The 24,469-nt window shown below is 47.8% G+C and overlaps 1 protein-coding gene across 1 annotated transcript; it reads right to left on the minus strand.

Moving 5' to 3' along the window:
- Nucleotides 1-1,660: 1,660 nt before the first annotated feature.
- GRM6 (glutamate metabotropic receptor 6) lies at nucleotides 1,661-13,613 on the minus strand. Its single transcript, XM_057708445.1, has 10 exons — nucleotides 13,137-13,613; nucleotides 11,700-11,916; nucleotides 11,328-11,463; nucleotides 10,532-10,686; nucleotides 9,110-9,250; nucleotides 8,807-9,007; nucleotides 5,976-6,121; nucleotides 5,262-5,885; nucleotides 2,523-2,834; nucleotides 1,661-1,858 (listed from the first exon to the last, which is right to left on the minus strand). Exons 1-10 carry the CDS (start codon nucleotides 13,611-13,613, stop codon nucleotides 1,661-1,663), a joined length of 2,607 nt encoding a protein of 868 aa, XP_057564428.1.
- Between the last annotated feature and the right edge of the window lie 10,856 nt (nucleotides 13,614-24,469).

The following is a 24,469-nucleotide window of genomic DNA, read 5'->3' on the forward strand; positions in this document are numbered from 1 at the left end:
AAAACCACAAAAATGTAAAAGCTGTAAAAAAGTTTTCAACTAGAAGTCAAAACTCACTGCACATCAGAGAATTCACACTGAGAGAAACACCAAGAAAAGAATAAATACAGGAAAACCTTCATTTGGAGATGAGCGCTCATTGCTCTCTAAGAGTTAATATAGGAGAAAAACCCTATAAAAGCACTAATGTGGAAAAGCCATCAGCAAGAAAACACACCTCATTATACATCAGAAAACCCACACAGGAGAGAAGCTGTATGAAATAATGTGTTTGGGTAAGCACCCAGCAATATGTGAAACGTCATAATTCACCCTCAGAGAATTCCTAGGAATGCGACAAATGTGAGGAAGGAGACTCTGTACACCAAAAATGTTATTCTGAGGAGAGGCCCTATTAAAGCATCCAGAAACACCTAGTCCCAAGGTCAAAGTGGATTGTGCAGAGACTCTGTCCAGGGAAGAGTCTCTATGTTGTATGAAGTGTGGTTGATCTTCAAAATCAGTTCCAGACATTAGATACCAGAGAATTCATTTTGATAAATAAAAAGAGTCAATTTAACAATTCTAAATTCTACCCCTGGGAAACAAAATTCCATAACTTAAACCAAGTTTTTTTGTTAAAAAAAAAAGAAAAAGGTTATTGAAAAAATGCATTTGAAGTCCAAGCATCTTCCTTCCCATGTCTCATGCTTGGCTTTCAAAGGAGACTCTCCCAGTGAATACTGGGAAAGAACAGTTTTGATATTCACCCTAAATCATCCACTTGGAATTAATCATCACCATGGACACAACTCTCTCTGTCACTGATCCCAACCTAGAACTTGTGAACACCATTCCCTTTACAGGCATCAGAGGAGGGCAAACACCACCCTTGCTAGTTTATTCTCGCACCACTACCACCACACAAGTGTATCTGATTTTCTTAAAGTTCAGGCTTCATTTAAGGGAATACACATGGGAAAGGAAAAAAGAGCTGTTCTCTAAGTGTGACATCCCCTGGATCCCAGGAGAAAAGATCTCAAGGAAAAGACTCTGCCACAAATAATCTCATGGGGGCGTCCCAGTTCCCTCTGCTCATTTCCCTGTCCTGTGCAGGCACATCTTCTCTCACAGGGCTCTCACCCAAGGCTCAGTCCCTCTGTACCAGTAAAATATTTACCCAAGCTCGAGTGACTCAGTCCAAGATACAGACCCACAGAGCTCTTGTGGAAAGTGCTCCTCCCAGCCTCCAACCCCGAATTTCATTTTGGGGTCTACACATTCTCACATGCTGCTCAATCCCCAGATTCTGGTGGTTGATCAAGGGGTGGAAATCCACTTACGCTGGCCAAGCCCAGGGCTCATCACGATCTCTGAGATTCAAACCGGTGAGTATAAGTTTAGTCCCTCTCCAGAGAAGGGTTCTCTCGGTGGCTGCTTCCCACCATGAGTAGAAAGTCTGATCTGCAGCGAGGAAGGAGGACGCCAACACGCACAGAAAAGCAGGGCTACAAGGTGTCAGGTGGGTCCAGGCCAGCTCCATCCGGCTGGGCGTGGCTTTCGCGGACTCCCCACCCTGATTGGTCACTGCAGACCTGGACTCTTCGCAGCTTCCACCACGAAGCGAGAGAAAGAAAAGAACAGAGGAGAGGGAGCAACCGTCCCATTCTTCCCCTACTTGCTACTTGGGGGCCTCTGTGTCCTCGCCCTTGGGTGGGGCTGCCACCGTGGAGGTTGTCTTGAGGCTCCGTTTCCGCTTCTGCACGTTCTGCTCCGGGTGGAACAGGATGACGTAGGTTTTGGGTACATAGAGCATGCCGAGGGACACCGACGCACTCAGGCTCAAGGACACAGTCAGTGTGGTGGTTTGGATGTAGATCTAAGCCACGGAGGAAGGGACCAGGTGGAACTCAGCCCAGTTCTCTCCCACCCTCCATCCCCACACAGCCTGGAGCTGAGTCCATTTCAGTCAGGGGAATGAGAGGACGGCCGTGTAAGCAAAGGCCCCGTAGCATGAAGAATTGGCAGTTACGGTGTGGCTCTGGGATAGGCAGGAAGAAGGGTAAACGACACAAGACTGAGTGGACAAGTGACCAAGGGAAGCGAGAGGTTCATTCAGAGAGAGCCACGCCTGGGGAAACAGCCCACATACCTAAAGAGGGCTAGAGCACGTTAATGAATGAATACACACGTTTTCAAACGTACAAATGAATGGATGAACCAAACCTGAATAAAGGAGCAAGTGGGCAAACAAAGGGATGACAGATGAATGGACTGGCAGATATAAAGTATATGAAAAGGCAATTAAATAAAAACAAGTTAACTGATGGTTGGAAGCATGGATGAACAAATGAATGAATGAACAAAGGAAGAGGGAGGGAGAGAGAACCAGAGGGAGACAGGAAAGACAAATGCGTACATGAATGAACCAGCCAACCAAGCAATCATTCACAGGTGTGGCCCAGCTCTTGGAACAATCGAGCCCTTCCATGGACAGGCAGGAAACAAACGAGGCCGTGAAACTGACGGGGGACCCCGATTACCTTTTCAGCTGACTGGGCAGTGCCAAAGAAGATAGGCACAAAGGCCAGCCAGATGATGCAGGTGGTGTACATGGTGAAGCCAATGGGCTTGGCCTCATTGAAGGTCTCAGGCACGCCACGGGCCTTGATGGCGTAGACCGTGCACGTGACCATGAGCAGGAGGCTGTAGCCCAGGCAGCCGATGAGGGACAGATCCGACATGTCGCACTTGAGCACCCCTCTGGCCTGCTCTGGATCCACTGTCCGCTGCTCTTCATAGTCAATCACACTGTGTGGGGGCTGGGCCCCCAGCCAGGCCATCACTCCCACCACCTGCAGGAGCCAACATGGTATCAAGGACACACCCAGCCTCACCCTCAACTGAGGTCTCTGGCAGGTTTGGGTCGCTTTGAGGCTCCCAGCCTATTGAGTGGGATGCTCAGGCCTGAGAGCTGGCGTGGAGAGGGGAGGGCTGTCCAGGAGGGGACTACCTGGGCAAAGGCCTGTGACACAGGCAGGTGAGTGAAGGGGCTGCAGTGGAAGTATGTGCTGGGGATATCTGGGCTGATTGGAGTAAGGAGACCTGGATGTCCTTTTCCTGTATTGCAACCATTACCTGTGCCATTTCCTGAGCCCTGCAGGATGCAGTGACTGCAGGCAGAAGCTCGGGAACTGTGACCCAAAACACATCTCCTCCATCTACGGAATGGGAACTCTCATAGTCTGTTGTGAGGACATGGTGCTGCTTGGGGGAGGAGTCAGCACATGTCCCACTGACTAAGAACCAGGCCCAGCAGAGATGTTCCTCTTCACAGCCCTCCAGGGAGGCATATCATATTCTGTAGATGTGAAAACACCTGCTTCATCCAATCTAACAATATAGCAAAGCTAGTTCCTGAGGACCCGCTTCCTTCTCCAGATCCAGAGAACTGCTGAACAAGATACAATGAAATTGTGTGTGAATGCATAGTAAGCCTCAAAATATAGAGGCATGGGATGGAGAGCAGTAAGAATGTGAACTGATGCTGGGTGGCCAGGGAGGTCAGAATCAGACACAGGCACTAACAAGAAGAAGATGGAGTATGAATTCCTTCACTGTGAGGGGTGACATGACCTTGAGCCAGGGGAAGCTGGGGAGTAGGAACTAAGACACCTGCATAAAGGTGGGACCCTGGAAGGGCTGTCCCATACATTTGTTCGGGTTGTTCACTGCACAAGAATGCTTGCCTTGGGAGGAGCGGGGCTGAAACCTAGCCAACACTTCGGTGCCATACTGTGCACCTGGAGTAGGGCTATGTGATCCTTGAGGAAAGGATGCTTTTTTAAATAATTTGTACACCCAGAAGGAGCACCCTTTTGTGATTCTCCCAAAGGCAGCAGCTCCATGAACAAGAGACTAATAAAATAAAACTCCACCCACTGTCCAGGAAGACTCCTCTTAGAACTCCTCTAGATGGGGGGGAAAAGCTGCCCATGAGAAACTAAAACCCAAGGCCTATGATACACGGGAGTAGCAACCAAAATGTACCCCACCGAATTTGCTAACCCATTCTTGATAAAAGAATTAGCCTCCAGGACAGATAACAAACTCCTACAAAACAACAGAAAGTAAGCAAAGCACAGGAACAGGCACAGGCACATCACAGAAGAGGAAACTACGAAGGCTAGCTGCACTGGTAAGCAGAGATAAATTAAAACAACGAGATACCATTTCACATCCATCATATTGCTAACTAACCTTGTAAAGTAGAAGGTGTGCATCTTTGAAAAGATTTGGGATTTCTAGAAAGGGAGGTATAACAAGGGGAGTCCACAGGTGAGCTGCAGGGGGACACTGAACGCAGTCTAAGCATCTGTATCCTGGCGTGAGGGGACCACAGGGCTCTCAGACAGGAAGCAGCGAGGCGCCTTCTGAGGATGCCCTGGGCACTGAGATTTCTGACAGAGGCCCTGCTGTGTGCCGGAAAATGACACCACCTTCCAGTTGTGGAGAACTGCATGTTATATGCAGAGCAGGGTAGGAAGAAGGGCTCTCCTGGAGTGGAGAGTGAGCTGCGTCCAGATGAGTTGAGCATGGGCCCTCCACCTGGCCCTGAGAACTGGACTGGCTCTGCAATGTCATACAATATGACACACACCTGTCTCTTAGCACCCTTCGCATAGAAAACATCCAGTGCTTTCCAGAACACAGGAGCCATTGCCAATGTTGTAATATTACCATCTCAGAGAAAATCCTGAAGGAACTCCACTTTTGCTGCACATACAGCGTGAAATTCTGGCCATCTATGGAATTGGATGCTTCACTCCATAGTAATATCATTAGACCCTGTGTCTCTCATCCAGGTTACCCAGTGTCTGGGCAGCAGGCACTCCCTTAATGGAAACAGATTCTCTACTTGGGGAAAATTCATCAGGTATCTCTTTGCCCTGGGAGCCAAATTATGAAAGAGCATGTTCAGTTTATGAAAATAATATCACTGTTTTACAGAAAAATCACTGGAGGCTTGCACTCCCTACCTTACTCATCCATTTTCCTTCAAGGATGAAGCAGGAGGAAACAGCTGCTCCTAAATGAGTTCTTTTAGTTACAAAAAGAGTAGCGCCCTATCTCCTGGGGCTTTTTTTTTTTTTTTTTTTTTTTTTTACATAGAGGCCAAAATAGAAAAAGAGTTCTGATTTTTTTGAATGGAGTTCAGTGCTTGTACCCCGAATCCTGATCCCATCTGCCCGCCCCGTTACCTGAGGGGCCCGAGGACCCACCTGCACGGAGGTGAGGCTGAAGGTGATCACGAGCTGCGAAGTGGGGCTGATGAAGGGCGGGGGCGTGACCGAGCGCTTCCCTTGCTCAAAGATGCGGTAGATACGGTTGGTCTTGGTGAGCAAGGCAGAGTAGCTGAGGGTGGTGCCCAGGCCGAGGAAGAGCCTGCGGGCAGCGCAGACTGCCGCCCCGGGCTCAGCCACCATGAGGAAGGTGATGGCGTAGATGAGGAAGATGCCGGTGAGGAGGACGTAGCTGAGCTCGCGGCCAGAGGCCCGGACGATGGGCGTGTTGTTGTGCCGCACGAAGGTGGCCACCACGGTGGTAGTGGCCATGATGCCCAGCACGGCCAGGAGGAGAGGCGGGGCCGCCCAGGGCGAGGACCAGGACAGGCGGACCACGGGCGTGGGGCGGCATCCGGTGTGGTTGCGCGTGGGCCTCATGTCTCCCGGGCAGGCCTCACAAGTGAACTCGTCCACCTGGAAGCGGTACCCGTCACAGGCCTCGCAGTGCCAACAGCAGGGGACGCCCTTCACCATCTTTTTCCGCTCCCCAGGCCCACAGGGGAGGCTGCACTGAGACTCGGGCACCTCTCGGGGGTCTCCCGACCACTGCAGGGCTTCCACCTGGGACACAGGACAAGGGGGCCTGTGACTTCCGCCTCCAGGAAGGTGGGCCCGCCTCCCTGCGCCCAGAGCTCAGCCTGCGCCACTCACATCCAGCCTGAGGATCTCTGCCCACTGGCCCACGGCCTGGTAACTGCCACTGCCCGCACTGCCATTTGTCACCTGGTACTGGAAGATGTCGTATCGCCCCGGTGCGTCCCCATTCTCATTGAACATCACAGGGGTTCCTGCGCTGCCTGGAAGGAGAGCCTGTCATCCTCAGCTGGTTCTTGAGCCCATCAAAGGCCCAGCCAGGACAAAGGAAGAGCTTAGCAAGCACATGGAAAGGTACTCAGTGTCACCTATCATCGGGGAAATTTGAATCCAAACCACAGTGAGATACCTCCTTACACCCATTTAGGATGGCCACTGTCAGAACAACAGAAAATAAGTGCTGGCAAGTGTATTGAAACCCTATACTTCGCCAGTGGGAATGTAAAATGATGCAGTCACTGTGGAAAACAGTATGGTGGGTCCTCAAGAAATTAAACATAGAATTACCACACGATCCAGCAATTCCACTTCTAGGTATACACCCAAAAGAGTTGAAAGCAGGGGTGGGAATGTAAATTGGTACAGTCACAATGGAAAACAGTATGGAGGTTCCTTAAAAAACTAAAAATGGAACTACCATATGACCCAGCAATCCCACTCCTGGGCATATACCCAGAGAAAACCATAATCCAAAAAGAAACATGTACCACAATGTTCACTGCAGCACTATTTACAATAGCCAGGACATGGAAGCAACCTAAATGCCCATCAACAGATGAATGGATAAAGAAGATGTGGCACATACGTACAATGGAATATTACTCAGCCATAAAAAGGAATGAAATTGAGTTATTTGTAGTGAGGTGGATGGACCTAGAGTCTGTCTTACAGAGTGAAGTAAGCCAGAAAGAGAAAAACAAATACCATATGCTAACTCATATATATGAAATCTAAAAAAAAATGGTTCTGATGAACCCAGTGACAGGGCAAGAATAAAGGTGATGCAGACGTGGAGAACGGACTTGAGGACACGGGGTGGGGGGGGGGGGAGGGGAAGCTGGGACAAAGTGAGAGAGAGCACTGGCATATACACACTACCAAATGTAAAATAGATATCTAGTGGAAAGTTGCCATATAACACAGGGAGATCAAGTCGATGATGGGTGATGACTTAGAGGGCTAGGATAGGGAGGGCAGGAGGGAGTCGCGGGAGGGAGGGGATATGGGGATATATGTATAAATACAGCTGATTCACTTTGGTGTACCTCAAAAACTGGCACAACAGTGTAAAGCAATTATATTCCAATAAAGAGCTTAAAAAAATACTATTGCATAGGAGTCTTAAAACACAGAAAGTCATGGGAAAATTAGTCAGTAAGAGAAGAATAAACACCAGTATGAAACCAGAAAATCCTACAACTAGAACAGAACTTCAAAAAAAAAAAAAAAAGAATTGAAAGCAGAGACTCGAAGAGATATTTGTACACTTCTGTTCACAGCAGCATTATTCACAAGAGCTAAAACGTGGAGGAAACCAAGTGTCCAACGAAGGATGAATGGATAAGCAAATCATGGCGTATACACACAATGGAATATTATTCAGCCTTAAAAGGAAGGAAATTCTGACACGTTCTATAACATGGAGAACAATATAAGTGAAATAAGCCAGTCACAAAAGGACAAACACTGTGTGATCCCACTCATACGAGGTACCCAGAGTTTTCAAATTACTAGAGACAAAAGGTAGAAGGGTGGTTGCCAGGAGCTGGGGGAGGGGGAAATGGGGAGTTAGTGTTTAATGGGTACGGAGTTTCAGTTTTGCACAATGAAGAGTTCTAGGGATTGGTTGCACAACAATGTACACCACTAAACTGCAGAATTAAAAATGGTAAAGATAGTAAACATTACGCTGTGTGTATGTTACCACAATTTAAAAAGAAATAAGAAAGAGCTTAACTGCCCAGGCAAGAGGACAAGTTCAGACTTACAAAGGTACTGATTTGAACAACCAGCTTTATTTCTTTTAGAAGCTCGTTCTCCCAGCTTGCAGAGCTGTTCTGGAGTGCTATGAAGTCACGCTCTTTACTTTTTTACTTTTTAAAATTTTTTGGCCATGCAGCATGCGGGAGCCTAGTTCTCCCATCAGGGATAGAACCCACGCCCCCTGCAGTGGAAGCGCAGGGTCTTAACCACTGGACCACCAGGGAAGTCCTAAGTCACACTCTTTAACAGACAGCTTGGCAGAGAGCGGGTGCTCAACATTTGGTGGAAGAACAGAGTTTCTCATCTTCTAAAGGATAGTAACTGAACGCAATGCGAAGCTCTCCCCAAACATAAGCACAGCTGAGTCCATCTGGGCCTTTTCAGAAACCCTTATTCTGAGCCCTGACCATGTGCCAGGCCCTCCACTGGTATCAGGGGGACACAGACACACGCCTTTTGCTCAGGCAGCACGGGGCCTGGCTGGGGAGGCATTTGGAAGCCCGAGATTCAGAGCAGGCCGCCTGTCCACAGTGCACGCAGTGCCTTTGCAGAGTCTGCACCATGCCCCTTGCGTGCCCTGAGAGACCAGACGACTCCAAACTCTGTGCAATGGAGAGGAGAGTTGTGTGTGACCCTCTGAGGGTTCCAGGCAGAAGGGGGTCACAGAGAAATGCCCCAACACCTGGAATTTGCAGCCTGGGGCAGGGGGCACTGAAGCCTGGGGAAGGAGGCGTGTTAAAAACGGGTCCTCAGAACTTGGCTCGAGCCTCCAGCTCTCAGGCCCAGATGTGCCCATTATACCCTTCTGTTCTCCCATTCCTTCCATCCTGAGCTGTCCCAGGTCCCAAGAACTCCTTCCTAGCAGGCTTCCCACCATTCACATGGGGGCTCTGGCTCCCACTCACCATTGAAACGTACAGCTCGAATATACTGCAGCAGCGTCCGCCCATCAGTGGGCTCCATTGCCGGGCACAGGCCTGTGTGCCCGGGGCAGAGGGCCTGGTGCATGCTGTGGAGGGCGTGGGCAATGGCATACACGGCATCCATCACAAACTGCACCTTCCCCTCCTGCTCGTAGGCAGAGTCCCGGCCGATGCGTTCCTCACCTGTCCTAGGGATGCCCAGAGGAAGTGTGCCTGGCCCCCCGGTGCCCAACCTGGTCTCCCACCTTCTCCCTCACCACCCTCGCCACCCTGGGCAGCTCTCACCTGTGCATTTGCGGGTGGAATCGTCTGACGGGGTACCTGAGCTGATCAGTTTGCAGTTAAAATTCTCTTCCCAGAACTCAGCAAACCAGATATTCCGGCGGTTGTTCTCCAGGGAGCGAGTCATGAAGTACTGGTCAAATCCTGAGAGAGAGGGAAGGAGGGAGGGGGTGGCAACCGCCTGAGCCAGCCACGGCTCACCACTTGTGTCCCTTCACCGCTTGCTCACTTTGCAGCTGGGGATGCCCATGTGGCCAATTTCTGGCCTGGCCAATGAGTTCAAAGCCATCTAGGGATGCCATGGTAAACTGACACCCTGATGCAAGCTCAGAGCCTCACCACATGAAAGAAATTTTTTTGCTGCCTTTTCTTCTTTGGTTAGGATGCTGCTATGAAGATGTAATGGGTGGAGCTTCAGCAGCCACTTTGTGAATAAGACACCACAATCAAGAAGGCATATAGCAATATAGGATGGTGGAACAGAAAGGGGAGACAGAGCTCAGGGCTCTGAGAACATCATTGACTCACTGCCCCAAACACGAAGTTGCCCCTACTTTGAGACCTCTTGTCTTGTGATGAAATGCCTTTATTGCTAAAGCCACTCTCAATCTAGTTTGTTGCCTGCAACTGAATGCATTCTAAGGTAAAGAAAGAATATAAGGGTGGGTGTACACATCCAAAAGGCTGGGAGCCCCTGGGAGTCAGGGCTCAGCATTTACCAGGGTCTGTGCTTCATTAAACAGCTCTGAAGCACCTCATCAAGGCATCTTCAGTTTAGCCTTTGGGGAAATGAGCAATCCTAGTGTAAACTGACCATCTTTTCTGCTTTCTTCCAGGTATTCACAGGTGGGGTGGTGGAGGAAGGGTGGAGAGGCAGGCCTCATTAACTGATCAACAGGACTGTAGGACCCACATCCTTGGTTTCTCTCCCTCCCACACTCACCCTCAAATTAGAGTGCCTTTGGCAGAACCAAGAATACAGGCATTCAATTAAAACAAAACTAAAAGAACAAACAAAACCTAACAATTCTTAGTGGGGAGGGCTGGGGAGAATGAATTGGGAGATTGGGATTGCCATATATACATTACTAATAAGAAAAAAAATCCAATTGTATACTTTAAATATATGCAGTTTATTGTATGTCAATTGTATCTCAATAAAAGTTCTTAAAAGAAAAAAAAAATCTAACAATTCTTCACCCTGTACAGTGGGATGTGCATTTCCTCATTTGCCAATTCATTCGAACACTGCTTGGAGGGACGTATTCTCAGAAACTCAGAATTCTAGAATCTGGGGTTCCTAGAGGGGACCCTGGATCACGGTACAGTTTTACAGAAGGGGAAGGTGAGCACCCCAAGAGGGGCTAGTGGGGAAGGATAAATATGGGTGGGAGATGCAATGGGGGAGGGTATGCCCCCACTCACCGTCAATGGAGGCCCTTTTCGGCAGGATGGTGATGGCTCCCACGGCCGCGTCCTCCAGGTTCAGGATGGGTGAGATCTTGGCTCCCCAGCTGTCTGAGCCAACCCACAGGAAGTGGCCAGTCAGGTTGGCCTGGCGTGCAGCCTCCAGGACCCTCCTGGTAAGAGTAAGTGAGGGCCTGAGATCCTCCTCCAACTTAACCCTGGTCATTTTCCACTCTTCTCTCTCCATCTATCCTGTTCTGCATCACTCATCAGACCGTTTTTTATCAGGAAAAGTAGGATGTAGGCAGTTTAGGACACTTGCCCTGGGTTTCTCAGGCAGTAGAGGGTCCAGCCAGGCTCTGACCCCAGGCCTGCCCCCTTGTTCTGTGCACCTTGGTCCACTTCATGCTGCCTTTGAGAAGGGCCTGCCTCCTCTTGCTGGGGCTCAGGTCAGGGATCCATGGCCTCATGCTGATACCCTCCTACTCCTGGGAGTCCTTCCCTGATAGCTCATTTTCTGCACTTACAGGTCCCCACCAGTCTCTCCCCAACTATGAATTATAGAAACAGACACATATTCTTGTGTTTTCCTGCCTAGGTTTGCAGCATCTTCACCCAGACCAGGCCTGGTTCATTTCTGGGGGCACCAGACAGAGAGATGGCAGTAGACAAGGTATGTGGGGGCAGGAAAGTAAGAGTGAGCAAGAAAGAGGGAAAGGGAGGGAAGGAGGATGTACGTGGCTGGGATATGTGAGAAGAGGTGGTGGGAGAGCCTCTGAAGGACACGGTGACTGAAACACGCCATCTGTCCCACCTGATGTCATCCTCGTTGGCAAAGATGATGATGCCCCGGGCGTTTGGTGTCTCCATGAGTCTCCTGATCACCTTATTGAATTCTCCTGGCTTTGGTTCCCTGGGAATCTTGATGGACTGGGCGATACAGACCCCCCCTGGGTGTCGGAGATGCCAAAGTCAGCTCTGGTCCCACCCATTCCCCCATCAGGCCCGCCACCACACATGACCGTGGCAGGGGCTGAGTCTTCCAAAGGAAAAGGGTGCCTGTCCACAGGGGGCACCATCCAGGCTCCCCATAATGAACCCAGTGCCCCCTCTCACAGCTTGTACCCTGTCCAACGGCCCCTCCATAGGCTCCTTCATGCCTCAGACCCCCCTGCCCCAAGCTCACCAGCCTCTCGCGAGATCTGCACAAAGGCCTCAACCCCACTCTCGCCATAGTTGCCCTCGGAGGCCAGCGTGGACACGTAGTTCCATCCTAGTGCCCGCACGATGTCCACCATGGCTTGGGCCTGGTAGGAGTCAGGTGGCACCACACGGGAGAAGAAGTCATAGCGTGTGGAGTCGCTGAGCTCGGGGGCCGTGGAAGCGTAGCTGATCTGGGGGATCTGGAGCGGGGAAGGACACCTGGGCTGTGGATGAAGGGTCAGTGATCCTAGGGAGGGAGGGCAGTGAGGACCCAGGACATGGACATTTGGGGTCACAGTGCTGGGGGCAAGTTGGAACAGCCACACGGAGAGGCTGGAAGGTGTGGAGAAAGACCTGCATTTTGTGAATGGGTCTGTTGGAATATGGGAGGCACAGGGGTCTAGGTGAGAGGGCAAGGCCACCCCATACGACGGTACAGGGTGTATCACGAGCAACGGGGAAGCAGGGGTTCAAGTCCAGCCTGCAGCTGCTAGGCACAGGCTGCATTCACCTGGGGAAAGGGACATCTTTCAGCCCCAGAGGAAGACGTGTTTCCCCAACTCACACAGAGGGGTGGTCTGTGTAGGTGGGCATCCACCCCAGGAGGGGCCGAGCAGGCAGGAGAGCTGGGGAGGGGTTATTTGAGTGAAGGCTGTGTCTGGCCTAGTGCAGGGGCCTGTTTGGAACCTGTTTGTGTGCATTAGAGTGATTAATAGCGGGGATGAGGGCTGAGCTGATCCAGGAGAAGCAGTGGGGGCAGGAAGTGTGAAAGGAGATGGAGAATGGTGGCCAGGGGGGACCAGGAAGAGGGAGGCCAGCAAAGAAGAGGGTGAATGAATCCCTCCTGTTAAGGAAAGACATACTCATGAGAAAAAAAAAAAAAAAGGGAAAGAAAGAAAAAGAAAACAACAACACAAACTCACAAAAGACAAAAGGAAGCAGGTGGGAGCTGGTGTGAAGGTCAGAGAAGGGGAGGTTCTGGAAGAGGCAGGCTGTAGCTGGTTTAGGGGAGAGAGGGATGTTTGAAGCTGAAACAGAGAAAGGGTGGAGTGTGGAGACGTTATGGGAAGGAGAGGGGAAGGGCAAGAAGGACAGAGGGAAGAAGGAAGGGGGAAGAGAGAGGCAGGGAGACAAAAAGAGAAAATCGAGACAAAGAAAGAGGGGAAATCAGAGAAAAGGAGGCAGAGAAATGCTCATAGGCTACAAGGCCATTAATAGACGCCGTAGTTACCCTGTTACCCTGGACACTTCGGACACTTTCATCTTCAGAACAACTTTCCCAGACAGCCTTGCGTTTGGCCCAGGGGACAGGGTTTCTTTGCGAATGAGAGAGATTCTTGCAAAGAGACGCCCCCAGCCACCCCCAGGGCAAGGACGAGGGAGGGACGCCGCACCCCGGGCGCACCCCCGGGCCCCTCACCGCAAACAGGCGCAGCACGTTGGCGACCATGATGGAGACGGAGCTGGCCGAGGCGCCCACGACGGCCACCACGCGCTCGGGGGGCGCGGCGCGCAGCGGGGGGCCGCCGCCGGGGCAGCGCCCGGCCGCCTCGTCGCCGTCGCCGCGGCCGCGGATCAGCGCCTGCACGAAGCTCAGCGCCTGCTCCAGCGCGTACGTGTCCCGCGAGCAGGTGTCGAGCAGCCGCGCGCCCAGGCGCACGCCGGGCAGCAGCTCGGGGTCGGCGTTCACGCGGTCCAGCGCGTACAGCATGGCCTCGAGCCGGTGCACGCCCTGCTCCTTCTTCAGCGGCCCGCACGCCCTGCCCGCCGCGCCCCGCGCGTGCACCGGGAACAGGCCGCCCAGCGTGAGGCCGCCCGCCAGGCGCACCGAGCCCGCCGCGCCCGCCACGCCCGCCTGCGCCAGCGCCAGCGCCAGCAGCGCCAGGACCCCGGCCATCCGCTCGGGGGCTGCGGGAGGAAGACGGGCGGGGACGGGAACAGAACGGGAGCCCCCTCTGAGCGCCGGGCCGAGGGAGGACCCGGGTCGGGGGAAAGGCGAGGGAGCCCCTAGCCTTGGGGAGAGGGGAGGCACGCAATGTATAAACGTTGGCCGAGCCAGCTGGAGAAGATATGAAGCATCAGCTCGGCCAGCCTCCCCGGGCCACCTGGCTCTCACACCCTCTGAACCTCATCACCCGGTCCCGACCACTGTCCCCATCGCTCCAGTCCCGCCCCTCCCCTCCCCAACCGCCCTGGGAGCCCATCCCCAGCGCATACCCAGACCCCCTCTGTAGCCACGCTCACCTGCGCCAGCCGCGGATGGTTCAGGACAGAGAGGTGACAGATGCAGAGCGCCCTGAGGGAGAGAGGATTTAAGGATTCTGGGGAAGGGCTGAGAGGCCGCCCTGAGGGCGGAGACCCGTCCGGAGCAAGGCATGTGCGCAGGAATGGCTCTCTCCACATCTCCTTTCCCTCCCTCTCCTACTCCCTAGGTCTGTTTCTTTCCTGTCCTTGGATATATGTCTGACACACACACACTGTCCTTCTCTGTCTCCTGGTCTCTCTATTTCTCTATCCAACTCTGTCTCCAGCTTTTCTACCCACACCTCTTCCTTCTCTCCTTTTCAACCTATCTCTCTCTGTCAGTGTCCTCTTCTCTCATTGTCTCTCTCTGTCTCTTACCCTTTCTCTGTTACTCTTCCTCTCTTTCCTGGCCACCAGTGTCTTGGCTCAGGCTGCCTAAGGTACTTCCCAGGTTTCTCCTTGCCAAACCCTGCAGTAAACCAGTGAGTGGAGCGAGGAAGGAACACAGGCTGAGCGAACAGGAATGCACTTGAAGAGGAGGAAGGAGAACAGGGCTGAGCTGGAAGGAGCCAGGAGCAAGCAGACCTTTAATGGTAGCAAGGTCTCTGCTGATCACACACACACAACCCTGCAAAGAAGAGACTTCTACCCTCAGACCCATTTTGCAGATGGGGAAATAGAGACCTCAAGGAGTTAAGTGGCTTGCCCAAGGTCACACAGTTGACACGTGTCAGCATCAGGAATTGTATCCAGGTTGGTTTGAAATGACCGGCCCTCACTGCCTTTGATGGAGGGAGGGGACAGGGCAGGCTTGCCCCGCAGTTCTCACCCCCGCCTCTTGCATCTCTAGATGCAACCCTAAGGAGTTGCTCTTCTGGTGGTTCATAAAGCCTTCCTGGCTCTGAGGTTTGAAGCAGTGACACGCCGTGTGAGGCTCTTTGTACCTAAATTTCCTCATGTCATATTTTGGGCCAAGGTGAGGGGAATTGGCCAAAAGATACGTTTACCACCATCCCCATCTGAGGCCGTGGATTTGCCTTTCTGACGCTGAGAGCAAAGTGCATCCTGGAGACAGGTGGTGAGCTCCCAGCCCCAGGGATTAGTAAGCTTGTGCTAAGGCGGGCTGAGCCGGCTTGGGCTCCATTAGAGAGGGTGGATTAGGGCGGCCACAGGGATTTGGGCCAAGCTGGCAGTGGGAGCAAGCAAAAGCCAAGTCACCCTTCTCTCTTCCCTCACGACTTCAAGGGCCCTGATTATCTCTGTTTTCAGAGTTATCCAGGCACCTGTCTCTGGCAGAGTGGGGAGGTCCAGCTTGGCCTTTACCCATTTTACAGGTTGGGAAGGATGGGGCATTTAGCTGGTGCTGGGCCCCAAGCTTGACATTGCACAAGTCTGTACAAACTGGGCATTTGAGGTGAAAGGTTCCTGCTGCTGGGCTCACACAGCCCCTCAGAGCCCTCCCCTGCTCAGGACAGTTCAGACAGGGCCACAGATGACATCACAAAACAGGTTCCTGACTCATGGGATGAGAGCACCCCACTGGTTCCCTGAGTGTAGGATGCACCACCAGCGAGCTGGGGCAGTAGCCCTCACAGTGGTGAAGGAGGGAGGTGAGTGTCTGACTAGAGTGCTGGAGGTTGAAGGGGAGAGAAGTAAATGGGTTCCAGGCAAGGGGAAGAACTGGCTCTGAGGGTAAAGAGGAGGGCATCGTGGCTGGGGCACCTGGGAGAAGGAAATAGCCATCCCTGAGAATGTGAGGACCAGGACCAGGGCAGAGCAGGTCAGAAGAGGACAGAAACCAAGACTTTGGTTTCGGACATAGGACAGCCAAGAATTTCATTTGAGATTTGAGAGAATAGGTCAAGCTCCTGGTTAGATTCAGTAAAGGGGGAAATTTAATATGGCAGATTCCACAGTTTTAAAATTTCAGTTTTTAAAATTTCAGTTCAGTGTTTTGAATACCAAGGTCTAGACTCCATATAGTTCTCTTCTGGGGCTTACAGCAAGTGTCCAGAGTAGTAATTAAAGAGTTACAATGGGTGTTGAAAGCTTACATTTATTGTGTGAGATATATATATATGTAAATCTCCTTTAATTCTCACAACACTCTCTGTGAAGTCAGTGTCAGTATCATCCCCATCTTACAGATGAGAAAACTGAGGCACTGAGGAGCACAGAGAGATAAGGAACTAACTTATCCAGGTATACACAAACATTAAGCAACAGAGTTGGGATAGTGAAGCCAAGTCAGGCTGACTCTGAACTAGGATATTACTCACTGGGCTATACAGAGAATATCAGTACATAGAGATCTTTCTAACTATACATTTCTCTCTGCTCCCCCCTCCCATGCCCCCGCTTGTTGTAGAGGTAATCTTGACAGAAAGGGAGGAGAGTGTTACAGAAATTACAATCTGTCTGTTTTGAACATGTGGTTTTTTGGTTCCTGGGGAATTCCAACTGTGGAATTCCTTTGGAAGCAAGAATCTCTCACCATATATATTAAGTTGCTAGAGTTGTCATAACAAAGTACCGCAGATCCGGTGGCTTAAACAACAGATATCTATTGTCTTACATTTCTGGAACCTGGAAGTCCAAAGTCAAGGTGTCAGCAGGGTTGGTTCCTTCTGGAAGCCGCAAGGGAAACATCTGCTCCAGGCCTCTCTCCTCGGCTTGTAGATGGCTGTCTTCTCCCTGTGTCTCCACATCATCTTACCTCCGTACATCCAAATCCGCTTCTTATAAAAACACCAATCATATAGGAACAATCAGTAGGGAACTCCCTACTGACCTCATTTCACCTTGGTTACCTGTGTAACAACTCTATCTCCAAATAAGGTCACATTCTGAGGCACTGGAGGTTAGGACTTCAACATATGAATTTGGGGTTTGGGGGATGCAAATCAACCTCGAAAAACTTTGCAAATGAGCTTTCTCCCTAGTCTGCCAGCCCTTAGCTTTGGGACAATAATAACTGATAAGAACATGAGTTGTGAGGTGAATGGAGGCAGCTTGAGCAGAGGATTTGACACTTTGGACTCAGTGATATTACTCCGGTGAAATATACTTGAGAAATTGTTGATTTTAAAGGAGCTATTTGCTAAATAGCAGGGTACCCACTGGGAGATACTGCCTAATTGTTGTTGTTGCTGTTATTTTTAATGGCAAACCTTTAACCAGAATATACATTTTCTTCAAAATTAGAGAAATCAAAGTGGGGAAAGCCATAGAATGAATCTCAGGGAAGTAATCCCTGAAACAGTGCAGGACAGCAGTCAGAAAAAATGTTTTAATGAATGGAACTTACATTTAATGGAATTTTCTCCATAATACACAGGGTCAAGGTGTGATCATAGCAAAACACTTTTTTAAAGGGCCATATGGTAAGCCGAATAATGCACCCCCACCCCAATGTGTCCAAGTCCTAATCCCCAGGACCTGGGAATGTTACCTTATATGGCAAAGGGGTCATTGCAGATGTGATTAAATTAAGGATTTGTGATGGAGAGATGATCCTAGATTACACTAGTGGGCCCCATGTGTTCATAAGGGTCCTTATAAGAGAGAAGTGATGTGAAGATGGAAGCAGGGAGAGATATGAAGATGCTAAATGCTGGCTTTGAAGGTGCAGAAAGGAGCCACGAATTTAGGAATACAGGCCTAAAACCTGGAACAGACAAGGAAATGGATTGCTCCGTAGAGTCTCCTGAGGGAGCACAGGTCTGCTGGCACCTTGATTTTGACTCAGTGAAATCGATTTTAGAACTTTGTAGGAGGATAAATTTGTGCTGTTTTAAATAACTAAGTTTGCGGCAATTTGTTACAGTAGCAATAGAAAACTAGTGCAGGCCAGGTTATAAATGTTTTAGGCTTTGCAGACCATACAGTTTCTTGTTTTTTTTAATTATTTTTTTAATTATTATTTTTATTTTTGGCTGCATCGGGTCTTTGTTGCTGCATGCAGGCTTTCTCTAGTTGTGGCAAGTGGGGGCAACTCTTCATTGTGTTGTGCAGGCTTCTCATTACGATGGCTTCTCTTGTTGTGGAGCATGGGCTCTAGGTTCACAGGCTTCAGTAGTTGCAGCACACGGGCTCAGTAGTTGTGGCTCGCAGGCTCTAGAGTGCAGGCTCAGTAGTTGTGGCGCATGGGTTTAGTTTCTTGGTAGCATGTGATCCCTCCCGGACCAGGGATCAAACCCGTGTCCCCTGCATTGGCAGGCAGATTCTTAACCACTGTGCCACCAGGGAAGTCCCAGGTCATACAGTTCCTGTCATAAGTATTCAACTCCGCCAATGTGGCTTGAAAACAGTCACAGACAGTTACCAGAGTCAGCCTCAGGGTCATGGCTGGGAATGCAAACAAGGGACTAGCTGGTTGTGTGAATGGGATTCCCCTTCTCAGTATCAACTTAGGTCAGGAACCCCAACTAGTAGGCCTGATTTGGGTTCTGGAGGGCCAGCTGGAGGCTGAGAGAGAGAGTGGGAGAAAGAGAGACAGAGAGGAAAGTGGCACTGCAGAGATTTGGATAAAAGACAATCTTTTCAATAAATAATGTGGAAAAATCATGTGTCCATATGAAAATAAATGGAATCTGAACCCTACCTTATTCCATGTGCCAATATCAATTCCAGATGCATTATTGACCTAAATGGGAAATGCAAGCTGTTAAAGCAGGTAAAAGATTATATATGAGAGTATTTCATGACCTTAGGGAAAGATATCATAAAACAAAAAGTACTAACCACAATAACTATAACTATAATTTGACAACTTTAACATTAAGAACTCTATCAAAAGATATCATAGGACAAAATGTTGATAATTATTGAAGCTAGGTGATAGGATTAAGGTGGTTCATTACACTATTTTCTCTGTGAAACAAAACAAGAGAAAAAGACAATAAAAAAGAGAGTGATGATGATGGATGATGACTTAGAGGGCTGGGATAGGGAGAGTGGGAGGGAGTTGTGGGAGGGAGCAGATATGGGGGTATATGTATAAATACAGCTGATTCATTTTGGTGTACCTCAAAAACTGGCACAACAGTGTAAAGCAATTATATTCCAATAAAGAGCTTAAAAAATAAAAAAAATTAAAAAGAGTGAAAAGGAAAGCCACAGAGTGGGAGAATGTATTTAAAATTCATATAACCAAAAAATAACTAGTGTCCAGAAGGTAATAAAAAGACAAATTACACACGAGAAAAAATGAGCAAAAGATTTGAGCAGTCACTTCACAAAAGAAGATGTCAAAATATCAATAACCCAATGAAAAGATATTCAACCTCATTAAAAATTAGGAGCATTTAACTTAAAACTACAATAAGCAGGGCAGGCCCACTAGCAACTGAAAACTCCATGTGTTAATGCAGATGGGGAGGAATAGGGATTCTCAGACACTGCGAGTAAGAGGGTAAATTGATATAATCCTCAGGAACACAGTTCTGCATTATAACTAAAGTTGAGGATATACATGCCCTAGTTCTTAGCAATTTTACTGCTAGGTATATTCCCTAGAGAAATGAATGCAAAATAGATATCTGCAAAAGAATATTCAAAGTATTATTATTTATTAGAGAAAAAAATTAAGACTAAATCAAAAGTGCATTAACAGTAGAGTGAATAGAAAATTTGTTGTATATTCATGCAATGGGATGGAATATTACATAGAGAAATGAGTGAGCCAGAACTATGCATAGCAACACATCTTACATATTATTGAATACATACACTGTGATTCCATTTTACATAGTATTCATAAGTAGGCAAAGTAGATCACAGTGCTTAGAGATGCATACTTCAGTGGTAAAACCACAAATAAACGCAAGGAAAGGTTGTGATAGGGCAGTGGTTTGCGAGGATGCTTAGCACTGCTAGGGATCATACAGGTGTTTGATTCATAGTAATGAGTTACACTGCACATTTATGTTCTTGCATTTGAAAAATTTATGTGGTATTTTTCATAATTAAAAGATGTTAAAACATGGAAAAGGTAGGACAATTAGATAGCAAAAGTAATATGTGAGACTAAATTGAAATATATCAGTAATTAGAATAAGTGTAATTGGACTAAGTGCTTCAGTTAAAAGACAGAAATTTTGAATTTGGGTCAAACAAAATCCAGTTTGAGTTGTTTTTAAGGGACACACCTAAAACATGAGTACAAAGTTGTGTACCCAAAGCTGTGTACCTATCTGACCTATCTGATAGTTCCCTGGAAGACCCCACTTGAAAGCTTGTCTTTATTTTACCTGATTCAGTGCTCAACCAGTACTAAAAGTCTTTCCCAGGGGAACACTTGTCAAAACACTTTGCAAGCAAATGTCATAATATTGAGGCTAAGGTGATGGATAATATTTGGAGTAAAAAATAGACAAGCCAAATAAGCATTTTAAAAAAAACCTGACAAATGAGATGACTACTGGATCTTTGGAAGGCTCTGACATATTCCTGGGAATCTAGAAGGCCACACACATGTGTAATCTGTGCACATACTCAGGAAAGACATGAGAAAGCCCTAAGCCCTCAACTCAGGCTGACCTTGAGGCTCTGCAGAAGCAGGAAGCAAAGGTGAGGCAGAGTTGCCAACTGCCTAAGTGCAGAAGGCATGCACCAACGTGTCCACAGAGCCCCTTGTCAAGGACTGGGAGATTTATTAGTTCCAGATGTTTGAAGAAATCTCCCTCCCATCATTAACAGACAACAAAGAACACAGACTTTATGGAACTATTTCAAAATAGTCAATAACAACAAACAAATAAAAACAAATAAAAACAATATCCCTGGGGAAGGGGAAACTGATTCTAAGAGTTATCACATTATAATATTTTAAATATCCAGTTTTCAACAACAACAAAAAAATATGAGGCATGCAAAGACAAGAAAGTATGGAGCATTCATGGGAGAAAGAAAAATAAATCAACTGAAACTGTTTCTGAGGAAGAAAAGACATTGAAATTTCTCGACATCATCTTTAAAGTATCTATTATTAAAATGCTCAGAGCTAAAAGAAACCACAACTAAAGAACTAAAAGAAAGCATGAGAACAATGCTTCACCAAATAGAAGATATCAATACTGAGATAAAAATTGTAAAAAGGAAACAAATAGAAAATCTAAAGCTGAAAAGTATAATACCTAAAATGAAAAAGTCACTAGAAAGGCTCAGTAACAGATTTGAGAAAGCAGAAGAAAGAATAAGTAAACTTGCAGATAGGACAATTGAGATTATTCAGTGTAAGGAAGAAGGGGGAGGAAAAGAATGAAGAAAAATAAACAGAGCCCCAGAGGTCTGTGGGATACCACCAAGGATACCAACATGTGAGATAAATGAAAATAAAAACACAACATAACCAAACTTATGAAATGCAGTATAAGCAGAGCTCAGAGGGAAAATTTATCATTGTAAATGCCTACATTAAAAAAGAAGACAGGGACTTCCTAGGTGACACCGTGGTTAAGAATCTGCCTGCCAATGCAGGGAACATGGGTTCAATCCCTGCTCCAGGAAGATCCCACATGCTGTGGAGCAACTAAGCCAGTGAGCCACAACTATTCAGCCTGCACTCTAGAGCCCCTGAGCAACAACTACTGAGCCCATGTGCCGAAACTACTGAAGCCTGTGTGCCTAGAGCCCATGCTCCTCAACAAGAGAAGCCACTGCAATGAGAAGCCACTGCAATGAGGAGCCCACGCATCACAATGAAGAGTAGTCCCTGCTCACCACAACTAGAGAAAGCAACAAAGACCCAACACAGCCAATAAATTAATTAATTAATTTTTTAAAAAAGACAATTTCAAATTAATAACCTAACTTTACACACTAAGGATCTAGAAAAAGAATAGCAAACTAAATTGAAAGAAGAAAGAAAATAATAAAGGTTAGAGCAGGGATCATTGAAATGGAAAATAGGGGAAAAATGATAAAAATCAGTAAAACCACAAGTTGGTTCTTTGAAAAGATCAATAAAATTCAAAAACCTTTAGCTAGACTAAGAAAAAAAGGGAGAAGATGTAAACAATTAAGATGAAATAAAAGTGGGGACATTACTACCAACCTCATGGAGATAAAATGGGTTATAAGAGAATACCGTGGGTAATTGCACACTAACAAATTAGATAACATCACTGAAATAAACTACCAAAATTGACTCAAGAGGAAATAGAAAATCGTAACAGACACACTATTATCAGCAATGAAAAATTTCCCAAGACAGAAAAATCCAGGGACAGATAGCTTCTCTGGGTGAATTCTACCAAACAGTTAAAGATGAACAATAATCCTCCTCAAACTTTTTAAAAAATAGAAAGGAAGAAACACTTTTCTAAATCATTCTATGCAGCCAGCATTAACCTGATACCAAGCCAGTCAAAGATGAATGTAGAAGAAAACTACAGACTCATATCTCTTATAAATGCAAAAAAACCTCTCAACAAAACACTAGCAACACTGAATCTGGCAGTGGATGAAAAGGAGTATGCACCATGAGCACATAGATCTTATCCCAAGAATGCAAGGTGGTCCAGCATAAGAAAATCAATCAATGCAATACACTGCATAACAGAATAAAAGAAAAAAGCACCTAAATTGATGCAGGGAAAGAATTTGACCAAATTGAACACCCTTTTACTATTAAAACAATTCAGAAAACTAGAAATAGAACATGGTAAAGGGAATTTATGAAAAATCCACAGCAGAGGCTTCCTCTGGGAGGAGTGTTTGCAGCAGAAATGCCTTGGGCCTAAGCCCATTGTTCTCTGAGCCACCTGTGGGGCTCAGTGAATCCCAGCCCACCCTCTGCCTGCAGCTCCATAGTCCTGTAGTTACTACCCCCACACACCTGGCACCACTTAGCACAGCCTGTGGGCTCCAGCTGTGCCCTGTTTGCCCTCCTGAGAAACCCTGCTCCACCTATCCAGACAAAGCCCTACCCCGGTAAAGCAAGAAAATAAATGCTTTCTGGTTACTGGGAGAAGTCCACTGTCAGATAGTCATTACATTCGTTCCTCTATAGTTTGGGAAATACTGACCTACATTCAAATGCTCTAATTCTTTCCTTAGTTACGACCAGTCTATGGTTGAGCTCATCCAAGGTGTTTACAGCTATAAACTTCCCTCTGAGCACTGCTTTCACTGTTTCCCATAAGTTCTGATGGTGGAGTAGAAGGACCTTGAGCTCACCTCCTCTACGGGCACAGCAAAATCACAACTAACTGCTGAACAACCACCAATAAAAAAGACTGAAACCTACCAAAAAAAAAAAAAAAAGATTTTCTATATCCAAAGACATAAATAAGAAACCATGAGATGGTAGGAGGGGCATACTCTTGGTATAATCAAATCCCATACCCCCAGATGGGTGACAAACTGGAGATTAGTTATACTGCAGAAGTTCTCCCACAGGAGTGACAGTTCAGAGCCCACATCAAGCCTGGTGGTCCAGCATCAAGAAAATGAGCCCCTAGAGCATTTGGTTTTGAAGGCCAACAGGGCTTGACTACAGGAGCTCCACAGGACAGGGAGAAACAGAGACCCCACTTTTAAAAGGCACACACAAAATCTCATGCACACCAGGGCAAAGGCAGTAAATTCACAGGAACCTGGGCCAGATCTACCTGCTGGTCTTGGAGGGCCTCCTGGGGAGGCAAGGAGCACCTATAACTCACCATGGGGACATGGACACTGATGGCAGAAACATCCAGGAGTATTCTTCTGTATGAACTCTTGCTAGAGGCTGACACTAGCCCAATGCAGCAGCTTGTAGGCTCTACTGCTGGGATGCCAAGGCCAAGGAACCAACAGGGCAGGAACACAGCTCCACCCATCAGCAGACAAGCTGCCTAAAGACTTCCTGAGCCCACAGACACCTCTAGACTCATCCCTTGACATGGCCCTGCCCACCAGAAGGCCAAGATCCAGCTCCACCCAAAAGAGAGCAGGCACCAGGCCCTCCTACCAGGAAGTATTCATAAGCCTCTAGACCAGCCTCACCCACCAGGGGACAGACACCAGAAGCAAGAAAACTAAAATCTCACAGCCTGTGGAACTGAGTCTGCAAACACAGGTCAGAATCTACCCTGGGACCAGCTGGTCCCTAGCCCTTGGGTGGCAAGAGGGGATGTACTGCTAGGACACATAGGACATCCCTTAGATAGGGCCACTTCCCCAAGGACAAGAAACATAACTAACCTTCCATACATGTAAAAATACAAATAGAAATTTAGACAAAATGAAAGGGCAGAGGAATAAGTTCCAGATGAAGGAACAAGATAAAAACCCAGAAGAACAACTAAGTGACATGGAGAGAGGTAATCTACCTGAGAAAGAGTTCAGAATAATGATCATAAAGATGATCCAAGAGCTTGGGAAAAGAATGGATGAACAAAGTGAGAAGTTACAAGAAGATTTTTTTTTTGCCATTTAAATTTTTTAAATTTTTTATACATCTTTATTGGAATATAATTGCTTTACAATGCTGTGTTAGTGTCTACTGTACAACAAAGTGAATCA

The sequence above is a fragment of the Hippopotamus amphibius genome, chromosome 15 (assembly GCF_030028045.1).
Source record: "Hippopotamus amphibius kiboko isolate mHipAmp2 chromosome 15, mHipAmp2.hap2, whole genome shotgun sequence".
NCBI classification, from domain to species: domain Eukaryota; kingdom Metazoa; phylum Chordata; class Mammalia; order Artiodactyla; family Hippopotamidae; genus Hippopotamus; species Hippopotamus amphibius.

Coding starts and splice junctions, on each gene's coding strand:
- GRM6 (XM_057708445.1), bottom strand. CDS start 13,613: ATGGCCGGGGTCCTGGCGCTGCTGGCGCTGGCGCTGGCGCAGGCGGGC. Junction 9,008..9,109: donor TTCCACCCGCAAATGCACAG/GTGAGAGCTGCC, acceptor TCCCTAGGACAG/GTGAGGAACGCATCGGCCGG. Junction 5,886..5,975: donor CAGAGATCCTCAGGCTGGAT/GTGAGTGGCGCA, acceptor CCTGTGTCCCAG/GTGGAAGCCCTGCAGTGGTC.